At 45.2% G+C, this 13,112-nt stretch overlaps 2 protein-coding genes across 2 annotated transcripts in view; both read left to right on the top strand.

Annotated features, from left to right (window-relative positions):
• LOC116989977 overlaps positions 1-11,986 on the top strand; it is a 32,585-nt gene extending 20,599 nt beyond the window's left edge. The window contains exon 4 of the mRNA XM_033047531.1: positions 11,786-11,986. Within this exon, the coding sequence (XP_032903422.1) occupies positions 11,786-11,986 (201 nt within the window). The remainder of the gene's footprint in view (positions 1-11,785) is intronic.
• LOC116989973 (stonustoxin subunit alpha-like) overlaps positions 1-13,112 on the top strand; it is a 224,785-nt gene that overhangs the window by 27,534 nt on the left and 184,139 nt on the right. The window lies entirely within an intron of this gene.

Here is a 13,112-nt window from a genome sequence, read left to right as displayed (position 1 = left end):
AAATTGGTTTCAAGTGCATCTAGTATAGGAATAAAGGATTTTATCCTAAACTTCTCTCTTGAAGAAAGTTTACCTAAAGCACCAGGACCATGTGCACTTCCACCATTTCCTTGCCATTTCCTTACTCTTTGTCTCCCTGTGACAGTTCTGTAGTTAACATCTGGCAAGGTGGCCTTTGCTTGTTGCTCAAGCTTATCAAAATCTTCTCTAATTTTGCTTACAAAATCCTGATGTGAACTGTACAAACTTGCACAAGCACTCAATAACAGTTTGGATTTCTGAATGGCTTTGTTGACCTTGTGGAAATGACCTAGCAGACGGGTCCAAAAATGCAGCATAAACACGAATTCCAGTTCTTCCATTTTCTGCAAAAGATTGTTAGCTTGAAGCCTGGTGTCAGCCTTCACATTAACATCAGAGTACAAATGACTGAGGGCATCAGTGATAGCGCTGTAACTTTCCAAAATAGCTTCTGTGGCTTTTGCATGTGACTCCCACCTAGTGTCTGACAAATATTTAGGCACTTTTGAGTGAGGTTGCAAAAATTATTTTAGAACTGCCCATCTCTTTTTGGAGGATGAAAAGAAGGTATAAATTTCATTGATAATTACAAAACAGTTCACTGCATCAATCAACAGCCGAACAGCCCACCAAATTTAATGAGTGAGCAGCGCATGGAATAAATCTTGCAAATTTGTTTTTTTAGAGGATTTTTTTGCTGCATACCCTTGTACCTACCAGCCATGTTGGAAGCATTGTCATAAGACTGCCCTCGGAAGAAGAGCTCCAAATCGTGGCGGGCGCGGAACTCATTGAGGTGGGGATGGAGGGGGACAAAGGTGAGGCCTCTGCTGCGGACAGACCATTTGGTATCTGAGAGGGGGATGTCAGGGGGGATGGTGAACACACGGCAGGGATGGGGGTTGGGGCCAGAGGAAGGCAGGTGAGTGGACTGAGGCCGAGGCGATGTCTGGTGGGGGGCTGGTGGGTGGTCAGGGGGTGGGGTGTATGAGGACTGTAGTGTGGGTGGGGAAGAGCTGGGGTCACATTGTTTGAGGGGAATGGGGAAGACCCAGTGGAACAGCCACTGAGATTGGCAGGGCTGGGGGGGACTAGTACTAGGACCCAGCGCAGTCTAACTCAGGGGAGTTGGAGTCTGCAGCGTGGAAACCTCAGGCCCGGTGCTGAGTCCAGGCTGCAGGTAAGGCGGCGGCTGCGGGCTGCTGGAGGGCGGTGGAGTGGCGAGGGTCACCGGGCAAAGCGTGTGAGGTCCCGGTGGGCGAGAAACCAGCCCCATTAGAGACTGTGAGCAGGGTTTAACTATAGAAAGGACCATTCCACCTATGGTAGTGGGTGGCTGCTTGTTCCCACCCACCCTTTACCCCGCCCGGAGCCTTATCTCTTCTCCCCTGAAACAGGCAGGTCGGGCACAGTCGCAGCTGGTTCTGACATTGTTAAATTTGCTTCCCCCGCGCACCGACTTGAACAGTCCTGACTGTTGAAAGGACAAGGCTCAGAAAATACGAATATGTCAAAGTTTTATATGCCTTGGTGGAGCGGGCCGAGGTCCCCCTAGATCTCGAGGCCCTAAGCTTAAGCTTGTCCAGATTATACGTAAATCCGGCCCTGCCGCTTGGACATGTGTGTCTTGCTTATCGAATAGAGAAAGGCCTGGATAGACTGGATGTGAAGTGAATGTTTCCACTGGTGGAAGAGTCTAGGACCAGAGGGCACGGCGCTAGAATTAAAGAACGTTCCTTTAGGAGAGGAATTTCTTTAGTCAGAGGGTCATGAATTTGTGGAATTCATTGCCACAGAAGGCTGTGGAGGCCATGTCACTGGATATGTTCAAGAATAAATCTTATGGAGATGTATCAAATCATGAGAGGAATAGATTGGGTAGATGCACAGATTCTCTTGCCCTGAGTTGGTGAATCGAGGACCAGAGAACATAGGTTCAAGGTCAATCAATCAATCAGTCAGTTTTATTCATCACATTGCACGTAAAGTGCAAGTGAAATGAATTTGTCAGCAGCGGTACAATGATAAAGAACACACAATACACAATAAAAATTTAACATAAACATCCACCACAGCATTCATCACTGTGGTGGAAGGCACAAAATTTGGCCAGTCCTCCTCCTTTTCCCCCCGTGGTCGGGACCAGAGTCCAGAGTCAGTCCAGGATCGGCTCTTCTTCACCGGAGACCACGGCTTTAGGTTGGTGTAGGCCGCAGGCCGGCGGTCGAAGATTTAAAATTCGCGCCGCAGCCAGAAGCACCGCAGACCGCAGGGCCGGCGGTCGAAGCTCCCCTCCAGGGGTGATGGTAAGTTCACGCCGGGCCCGCGGTAGAAATTGGCCACGGGCCGGCCGATGGAGCGTCTTCTTCCCCCCGGGTCCCCCACGAGGAATCCTGGGCTGCGGACGCCGCGCCAGCAGGAACTCTGCAGACCGCAGCTTCAGGCTGCTGGCTGCCGCGGGCCAGTGAAACGGCGTGCTCCCCTCCGGCGAGCCCCAACAAGAGCTCGCCCGCTCCACGCCAAGAGTCCACACTGCGCCCGCCGCTGCAGCCCCGGGCGCTTCTCCAGGAAAGACCGCGCCGATCCTCGTTGTTAGGCCACGGGGGAGGCGACCTGGAAAAAGTCGCCTCTCCATGGAGGAGGCGATCGAAACGGTTTCCCACTCACCCCCCCACACAAGACACACAAAGAAACACTAAAATCATACTTTAAAACATACTAAAAAAACAAAAAAAGTTGAAGGGAAAACGATTTAACAGGAATCTGAGGGTTAACTTTTTGACATAAAGGGTGTATGGAACAAGGAGGTAGTTGAGGCTGGGACTATCCCAACGTTTAAGAAACAATTAGACAGGTACATGGATAGGACAGTTAGACAGGTACATGGATAGGATATAAAATGCTGAATGGCCCAGAACTTCCTCCAACTAAATGAGAGTAAGTCTGAGGTCATCCTTCTCGGACTCAATCAAAATGATAGCAAGCAGTCTTGGAAGCCTTACCCCACTACTCAAACCTCACGTCAAAAACCTTGGCGTGATATTTGACTCAGCACTGAAATTTGACAAACAAGACAATGCCGTGGTAAAAGCTAGCTTCTTTCAGCTTCGGACGATAGCTAAAATAAAACAATTCCTCCACTTTGATGACCACGAAAAGATCATCCGCACATTTATCTCCTCCCGCCTAGATTACTGCAACTCTCTTTACACTGGCATCAGCCAAACTTCCCTGTCCTGCCTGCAACTGGTCCAAAACGCCGCAGCGAGAATCCTGACGGAAACCCGAAAAAGGGACTACATCAACCCGATCCAGGCCTCTCTCCACTGACTCCCTGTGCGGGTTCCGTATACATTTCAAGACCCTCCTCTATGTCTACAAAGCCCTCAATGGGCTTGCCCCTTCTTACATTAAAAGTCTTGTCACCCACCTCTTCACCTCCAGGTCCCTCAGATCGGCCGACTTGGGGCTGCTGAATATCCCGCAGTCTAGGCATAAGCTTAGGGGCGACCGCGCCTTTGCGGTTGCAGCTCCTAGACTGTGGAACAGCATCCCCCTTCCCATCAGAACTGCCCCTCCATCCTTTAAGTCAAGACTAAAATCTTATCTATACTCCCAAGCCTTTCCTGACGTCCACTGAGCGAGGGCTATATGTATATATGTATGTTGTTTGTTTATACTATTCTTATAACAAATGTAAAGCACTTTGGCCAACGAGAGTTGTTTTTAAAATGTGCTATATAAATAAATGTGACTTGTAAAGGCAGCTCGATTTGTTACTAACACCTATGAGAAAGAAGCGAGTGACACCAAACTTCTGAATTTTCTGGGGTGGAACCCTCTCCAAGACTCACCGTTTGACCTGTTTTTACAAAATGTTAAATGGTCAGCTCGACATAGACTACAAGACCTACACCAAACCCAAACCAATTAGGAGCAGACGAGGGCATTCGATCCAATTTGTGATCCCAGCTACACAGTATACAGCAATTTGTTCTTCCCCCGCACAATTAAAGCATGGAATAATCTCCACCCAACTATAGTTACCCAACCAGATGCAACTAAATTTAAAGTAGCTCTTTCTTCCCAATAACCCTTTCTGGCTTAAGCCCTCCCTTCACCACCTCCAGTTTAAATTCCATTTGGAATATTTTGGAGGACCAAGAACCAAGAAGACTTGGTTTGGAGGGTTATGGACCAAGTGCAGGCAGGTGGGACTAGTGTATATGGGGCATGTTGACCGGTGTGGGCAAGTTGAGCTGAAGGGCCTGTTTCCACACTGTATCACTCTATGAGATGCTGAACTCCCATAAAATTATCTGCTGTTCTCTGGGTAATTGATGCAGGATGGGGACTCCAGGATACTAACTCAGTGACAATGAGCTACTGAGGTGCGTAGATGCTTATAATGCAATGGCATTGATATCTCATGGCTTTATGGTAAGATCAATACCATATTGAGGGGGAGAAACATAGAAAAATAGGAGAAGGAGGCCATTCGGTTCTTCGAGCCAGCACCACCATTCAATATGATCATGGCTGATCATCCAGAATCAGTACCCCGTTCCTGCTTTCTCCCCATATCCCTAGATTCCATTAGCCCAAAGAGCTAAACCTAAAGGGCCTGTCCCACTTGGCAGTCATTTACGCGTAATTTACACGACATCATTTACATGTCACGGCGCACGATGCGCGCGCCTTGACATGCACGTTATGCGCGCATGGTGCACGTGATGCGCGCATGGTGCGTGATGGCATAGGCAGTGACATGCGGCTGCACGCGGCGTCCCAGGATTTTGTGATGTACAAAATCTTTGCGTGCCATCTGCGTGACGCGCAAATGATAGGTATGTTACAATACTTACCTTCAGCGGCGCTGCAATTCTGCCACTGGCCGTGTGCGCAATTGTGGCGCGTTTGAGGGGGGGGGGGGTTAAAACGCATTTTTTTTCCTACCTGGTCCTGTATTTGTTGGAGTGCAAGATTTTGCCGAAGAATCGTTCAGACGGCCATTCTGTGTGTTTTAAAAAAAAATTCGCCCGACAAGTTAATCGCTGGAGTGATTTTAAACTCAGCTTCTGAAGCCGTCAACGCCGAAAACGGGGCCGGATTTTACGTAGGGGACAGGTAAAAGAAAGTAGTTGATTTTTATGTATAAAATTGTTTCTTAAGATGCATTTAATTCACATTTTAAGTTGCGAAATGATGATTTAGTCGCCGAACGAACCGGCAGTGTATTTGCTGCCGATATGGGGGACTAAATCACTGCAAACCGCAACATTCCAAATGGTCGCTTTCCAGAAAAACCCATTCGCAAGTTGATTTAAATGGCCATTAATTTACAGGTATTAAGCATTAAATTCCTTCCATTTGGCCTATAAACCCATGACAATGAGATTTAAAAATTATGTTATATTGTGAATTCTTGTGTGAATGTTATTTGGACACTTAGGCTATTTAAAAATGTTAATCTATTCTTAAGAAATGGATAATAATAATAATACATTTTATTTATGGGCGCCTTTCAAGAGTCTCAAGGACACCTTACAAAAATTTAGCAAGTAGAGGAAAAACATGTAAGCGGAATGAAATAAATAGTAGAGACATGACTAGTACACAAATTAAAGACATAATTCAATTCAAAACACAATATGAGGCAATTCAAGCACAGATGAAAAGGGAGGGGGACGTGGGGCCAAGGATAGGCAGTGTTGAAGAGATGGGTCTTGAGGCAGGACTGGAAGATGGTGAGGGACACGGAATTGCGGATCAGTTGGGGGAGGGAGTTCCAGAGCCTGGGAGCTGCCCTGGAGAAGGCTCTGTCCCCAAAACTGTGGATAGATGTTTAGATCTAGTAATTGAATTTTGTAATTAGCTACAATTAGGTAACTAACTAATTATATGCTTTAATTTCAAGTAATCTAAGTAAGATTGTTTCATATTTGTTTCAGAATGCTTCAATCTATAATTGAAAATTTATTTCAGTTCTCTTAATTTTTAAGAAAGTTATGGGCTTTTGACTGTCCTCGATCACAGCTTTTGTGTTCAGTCAATGAAAAAGCAATATGGAACAAGATGCTAATTTCCGAGTATGAAAATGGCCATAACTATTTTAATACTGAAGATATGAAAGTGAATTAGGTGTCAAATTAAACTTCTTGTTATGTTTTATCTGATGGGATAAATTACAGACTTGATTTTTAAAATCTCAAAATTTTGTAACATTGCTACAAATGACGGCCAAGTGGGACAGGCCCTAAACTCTCTCTTGAAAACATCCAGTGAATTGGCCTCCACTGCCTTCTGTGGCAGAGAATTCCACAGATTCACAACTCTCTGGGTGAAAACGTTTTCCTTAATAACAATCCTAAATGGGCAAACCCCTTATCCTTAAACTGTGTGACCACTGGTTCTGGACTCTCCCCGAACACTGGCTTTATGGAACATTTTTCTGTATCTAGCCTGTCCAATCCCCTGAAGGATTTTATATGTTTCTGTAAGAAATAAGGGAGGGTGTTTGGTGACGTGAAGAAGCGGCAATGTTGAGAGAGGGTAGAGTTGTGGACAGTGTGAGTGAGTGAGGGTGGCAGATGGAGGGGCCACGTTAGTTTCTTCTTCTTCTTCTATGTGGTGTTTTTTGGCGGTTGGCAAACAACTTTCTTGGTGCATTACCGCCACCAACTGGCATGGAGTGTGGATCAAACAACACCATTACATATACTAATAACCTATATCCTTCCGAACAAATTGGTTACCCTAAGAAAATGCAACAGGATTTGATAGCACTTATATGAACTTCCTTGCAAAATATCTACCAAATCAAATTGTATTCTTTCTTTTCTGAACTGCTCACTCATCCGTCCTCTCTCCTCCTCATACCTCTCACAATGTACAATGACATGCTCTATTGTCTCTTCTTGCCCACAGTATTCACATCTGCCTGTATTATGCTTGCCTATATTATAAAAAGTGTACTGTTCAGACCAGTGTGTCCAAATCTAATTCTTGAGATTACCGTCTCCTCTTTTCTGTTTTTTCCTGCACATATCATTTCTCCCACTTTCCTCTGGACTCTGTAGAACCACCGTCCTTTCCGCTCTTCCTCCCATTGCTTTTGCCATCTTTCCTTCAGTCTTTGCTTAATAATGTCTTTGATTTCAGTTTTACCTATGTTAATACTTAAATCAATCTTACTTCTTTTTGCTACCTCTTTTGCTACCTTATCTGCCATTTCGTTTCCTCTAATGCCAATGTGTGCTGGTACCCATAAAAATATGACTGTAAGCCCCATCATTTGAATTCTGAATAGTGTTTGTTGTATTTCAATCAAAATGTCTGGTCTACTGTCTGAATGGCTGTGCTGTAAACTCTTTATTGCTAAACTTGAATCTGAACAAATAAGTCCTTAAAGGCCTAGTATCCTCGACCCACTGTACCGCTAACAATATTGCAATCATTTCACCTGTGTATACTGAGACCTCATTATTGATCCTCTTCCCTACTTTGATGTGAAATTCTGGTACAATAAATGCTACTACTTTATCTACTGAATCTTTTGATGCATCTGTATAAATTTGGACAAAACTGTTGTATCTATCAATGTATTCCTGTATGATGACTGAATTATACCTATGTTGTTAATCCTTGTTTTCCTGTTCTAATGTTGTAAAGTCTACTGTTGCATCTGGAAGTATCCAAGGTGGAATTGAAGGTAATGGAACCGTTGGAACCACATTTAATTGTGCTATGCCGATTTGTACTGCTCTCTGGGTCACTGTCCAACCAAAACTTTTTGTTTCCCTTCTCTCCTTTTCCCAGCCTGGTTTGACAGTAACTTGTGCTGGGTGTTCTTGACTGTGGCCCTGTAGGTTAATCCAGTAATTTAATGAAAGCTGTATCCTTCTCATCTCTAGAGGCATCTCCCCCATTTCAACCTGTAATACTGCTGTTGGAGTTGTTTTTATTGCACCTGTACATATTCTCAATGCCTGATATTGAATGTTGTCTATTTTCTTAAGAGAAGTACTTGATGCGGACCCATACACCACACAACCATAATCTAACACAGATCTAATTAACCCAGTGTATATAGCCTTCAAAGCTGTTCTATCTGCCCCCCAATCACATCCAACTAAACATCTCATTACATTAAGTACCTTCTTACATTTGTCCACTACTTTCTGAATATGAACCATCCATGTAATCCTCTCATCAAACCATAAACCTAAAAATGTATAGTATTTTACTCTCTCCAATTCCTGGTTATATAATTTTAGTTTAACCTCACTACCAATTTTCTTCCTAGTAAAAAACATTATCTTTGTCTTTTCCACAGAAAATTTGAATCCCCATTTATAAGACCACTCTTGTACCTTTATTATAGCCCTCTGTAGTTTCTGCACAATAAACTTCACATTTCTCCCCCTTTTCCAGATTTCCCCATCATCCGCAAACAGTGAAACTCCCATTTCATTTACAATTTCTTCATACACATCATTTATCATTACTAAAAATAGTAAAGGACTTATTATGCTCCCTTGAGGTGTTCCATTTTCAATATCTAATGTTCCTGAGTATTGATTTCCAACTCGTACTTGTATTGACCTCCCAAATAAAAAATCCTTAATCCATTTAAATATACGACCTTTAATCCCCAATTTACCTAGTTTCACTAATAATCCTTCTCCCCACATCATATCATATGCTTTCTCAATATCAAAAAATACAGCTACTACACTTTCTCTGTTAATTTGTGCTCTCCTAATTTCATGTTCTAAACATATAGCTGGATCCATGGTGTTTCTCCACTTTCTAAAACCACTCTGGTAATTGGATAAATATCCTTTATTTTCTACATAATATGTTAACCTTTCATTTACCATTTTTCCATTACTTTACATATGTTGGATGTTAATGCAATAGGCCTATAATTCCCTGGGTTTGTCAGATCTTTACCTGGCTTTCCTATTGGGATTACTACTGCCTCCTTCCAGCTTTGCGGTAATTTCCCACCCTCCCACACTTTATTATAAAATTCTAACAAAAAATCCTTGGATGTTTCACTGAGATGGTTTAACATGGTGTAACAAATCTGATCTTTACCTGGTGCTGACATCTTGGTTTTTCTAAGAGCTCGATTGAATTCTGTCTTTGTGAATGGTTTGTTTAGAACATCGTTAGTGTCTTCCTCATGTCGTATTAACTGTCTATTCTCTGCTATGGTATTTTCTTTTCCTTTTCTTCCTTCTTCACTAACATTGTCTGAACTGTGAATTTTAGCAAAAGATTTTGCCAACATCTCTGCTTTCTCTTCGTCTTTCAGTGCTGTAATTTCACCATCAGTTAGGATTGGATATTTGTATTCTCTTTTAATTCCTTTCATTCTCCTTATCATTCCCCAAACTTGACCTACTTTTGTCTCCCTTCCCACTGAGTTACAAAATGTCCTCCAAAATTCCCTCTTTGCATTTTTTATTACTCTTCTTACACTTGCTTGCAACCTTTTGTATTCAATAAGGTTCTGAAAATTATGATTTCTTTTCAAAATTTTAAAAGCTTTATTTCGACACTTAATTGCTTTGTCACATTCCTTAGTCCACCATGGTACACTCTTCTTGTTGTGCTTACCTCCTTTCTTCTTAATGGACTTTGTTGCTGCCTCTAAAATGGCTTCGCAAACAGAAATATTTAAATTATCCACATCTTCATAAATATCAATTTTTTCCATTTCTTGATCACTAATAGTCTTAAACATCTCCCAATCAGCACCACTAAAAGACCACTTCTGTATTCTCTCTGTATTATACACCTCTAAACTCACTCCTACTACTATTTCTATCGGGTAGTGGTCACTTCCTACCGTTGTTCTTCGAATTACTTCCCATGAACAAACACCCGCCAATGAGTCTGACACTAGTGTGAGGTCTATGGCTGATTCTGACCCTGTTCTGATGTTGATTCGTGTCCCACTTCCATCATTAAGACACACAAGGTTATTATTCTCCATTAAATCCTCAATCACCATCCCATTTTCATCATTTGAATCATCCCACAACATGCTATGAGCATTAAAATCACAAGATATAACTTTCCCCCCTAAATACCCAGCAAGTTCGTCCATCAACTCCATTGAAAGCCTTTTACACGGATTATAAAAATTAACAATTTTAACCTTACCTTCTCTTGTCCAAATTTCCACCACTAAATATTCTAATTCTGTTCCTTTCACCAACAATCTATTCTGTATTCCTTGCTTTATAAATATTACACACCCCCCTCCACCCTATCTCTACGGATACTATCATAACCTTTGATGACAAAGTCTAATGAAGGCTTAAGCCAGCTTTCTTGAATACATATGACTTCTGGTTTCTTCTTTAACTCTTTAATGAATCCTTTAAACTCTTGTCCATTTGCTATTATGCTCCTTGCGTTCCATTGTAATATAATCAATTTGACCTATCACCAGAACCTTCCTGCCTTCCATCTCCTTCAAGCTTTTTATTGATACTCTCCCATGATACTTCTTTTAAACCCAAAAAGTTCTCTGCTCCCTTAACAATGATTTTTATTTTTTCTGTTTTGTGTTTAACCTGATCAGTACAGTTGATTACATATACAATGAAAACAATAAGCGTATCAGCTGTCAGTTCTGTGTGAGTTTTGACTGCTTGACTTTCCTCTGATCTCAAAAACGGATGATTCTCTCTCCCATTAATATCCACTCTTCCCCTTTGTCCTTGCACCTTCTTCACTGCCTCTGAGTAACTTATGTTACTTACTGTTTTCACTTGCTGAATCTCCACAGCCCTCTTCCTGACTTCACATCCCCAATACGTCACCCTGTGCGGTCCTCCGCAATTGCAGTATTTATCCTGCATATTTTCTCTGCACTCTTTAAATCTATGCTCTCCTCCACACTTGGGACAACTCTGATTCCCCTTACACACCGCTGCTATATGTCCATACCTCTGGCAATTATAACATCGGAGCGGTGGAGGGATATAAGGCCTCACTGGAAAGATCATGCATCCGATTCTCACTTTTTCTGGTAGTTCAGACTGCTGAAACTCCAGAAGCACAGACAAGCTCTCTACCCTCTTACCCTCCACTGTCCTTAACAATCTCTTAGCTACACTCACCTGGCCACCAAAAATACTCCGTTTGAGTTTCTCCAGGTCTTCATCTACAGGAATACCTGTTATTACTCCCCTTGTCACTCTACTCTCACTCAGAGTCTTTCTTTCACTGACCATCTTCTTGCAAACACTTTCAATCTTCAGAGCCTTATTTTTCTGCTCCTCCGTTTTACATATTATTAACAAGTTCCCGTCTCTCAAAATCTTAGCTGTTTCCACCTCTCCTACCTTCTTCTTTAGCTCCCTGGATAAAGCTATCGGACTTAAATTGACATGCTCATCTTCCTTTCTAAATTTCAGTATTATTTTAACCTCCTTCCTTTCAACCTTTTTCCGAACCGTTCTCCTATCCTCTTCTGAACTGTTCCCTTCAAAACTCCTTTTGCTGCTTTGGCTGAGCTCGTTTTGCCTGGCTCCTCCTTCTCCTTGATTCCTCCCTGATCTCTGACTAGACACTGACGTCCAGTCACCAAAAGCCCTATCATCTTGATCTTCGTTATCCTCTAATCCTACCTGAGTTGCCATTTGATCCAGTCACAAACCAGTTTATGCCAACTCCTAGTCCCTCTCTCCCTTCCACACGGGAGCTCCCACCGGTCCGCACCCGCTCTCGCGCTCCGGGACAGCCTCTCGCCTCCCCGCCCAACCCCGGCCACGTTAGTTACCGGCGGCGACGCTTCTTCACACTCAATGACGTCGGTGAGCGGCCGCGCGGGAGCGGTGACCGTTGGCCACTTGCAGCTCGCGGCGCGGCCGTTACAGCCCCGCCCATCACGTGGCGAGCGTGGGACGGAGCGGCCGTTACGGTTCCCCCGCCCATCACGTGACGTGGGTTGGTTGGTCGAAGCGACCTCCGTTGCTGCCCCCGCCCATCACGTGACGAGGGTGGGACCAATCTTTGGGTGGGGCGGAGCGACCGTTGCCGTTCCCCCGCCCATCACGTGACTGGGGTTGGTTGGTCGGAGCGACCTCCCTTGCTGTCCCCCCCCGTCACGTGGCCAGTGGGAGGAGGGCGTGGCGCCGTCGAAGCCATATCACGTGACCACGGTGGGACAGGGTGGGTCGGGCGGTCCCTTACCACATACAGCGGCACCGTTGCCGTCCCCGTCACGTGGCGACCCCGGGGGCGGCCGTAGCCCCCCCTCAAATGCTGCATGACGATTGGAGCGGGGTTGGGTTGGTCGGTCAAGTGCAAAAGTGCCTCGCTTGGAGCGTCTCTCTCCCTCGCAGCGGGGAGCGCGGTCGGGCTGGTCACGCGCCGCGGGGGTCGGACTAGTGTGTCGAGCGGGAGCCGGGCCGCTGCTGCCCCGTCACGTGGCGAGCGGGAGCCGGGCCGCTGCTGCCCCCTCCCCCTGCGTCACGTGTCGAGCGGGAGCCGGGCCGCTGCTGCCCCCTCCCCCCGTCACGTGTCGAGCGGGAGCCGGGCCGCTGCTGCCCCGTCACGTGTCGAGCGGGAGCCGGGCCGCTGCTGACCCGTCACCCCGTCACGTGTCGAGCGGGAGCCGGGCCGCTGCTGCCCCCGTCACGTGTCGAGCGGGAGCCGGGCCGCTGCTGCCCCGTCACGTGTCGAGCGGGAGCCGGGCCGCCGTGGGCGTCACGAAGACAAACACAAAATGCCGGAGTAACTCAGCGGGACGGGCAGCGTCTGTGGAGAGAAGCAACGGGCGGCGTTTCTGGTCGAGACCCTTCACACCGAGAGTTAGGGGACAGGGGGGCACAAATTGTCAAGCTTGAAAGGGTTCAGTGAAGATATATGAGGATGTTGCCAGGAGAGCTACAGGGAGAGGTTGAGTAGGTTGGGTCTCTATTCCCTGGAGCGCAGGAGGATGAGGGGGTGCATCGTCTTATAGAGCAGTGGTTCTTAACTTGGGAGTCATGAAGGGGTCTTAAATAACATCAATTTGTTGAGCCCATTTCTAGGAACCTAACAAAGGTACATACCACTCACAGTAT

The sequence above is a fragment of the Amblyraja radiata genome, chromosome 30 (assembly GCF_010909765.2).
Source record: "Amblyraja radiata isolate CabotCenter1 chromosome 30, sAmbRad1.1.pri, whole genome shotgun sequence".
In the NCBI taxonomy this organism is placed as follows: Eukaryota; Metazoa; Chordata; class Chondrichthyes; order Rajiformes; family Rajidae; genus Amblyraja; species Amblyraja radiata.
This window is presented reverse-complemented; position numbering and strand designations above follow the sequence as displayed.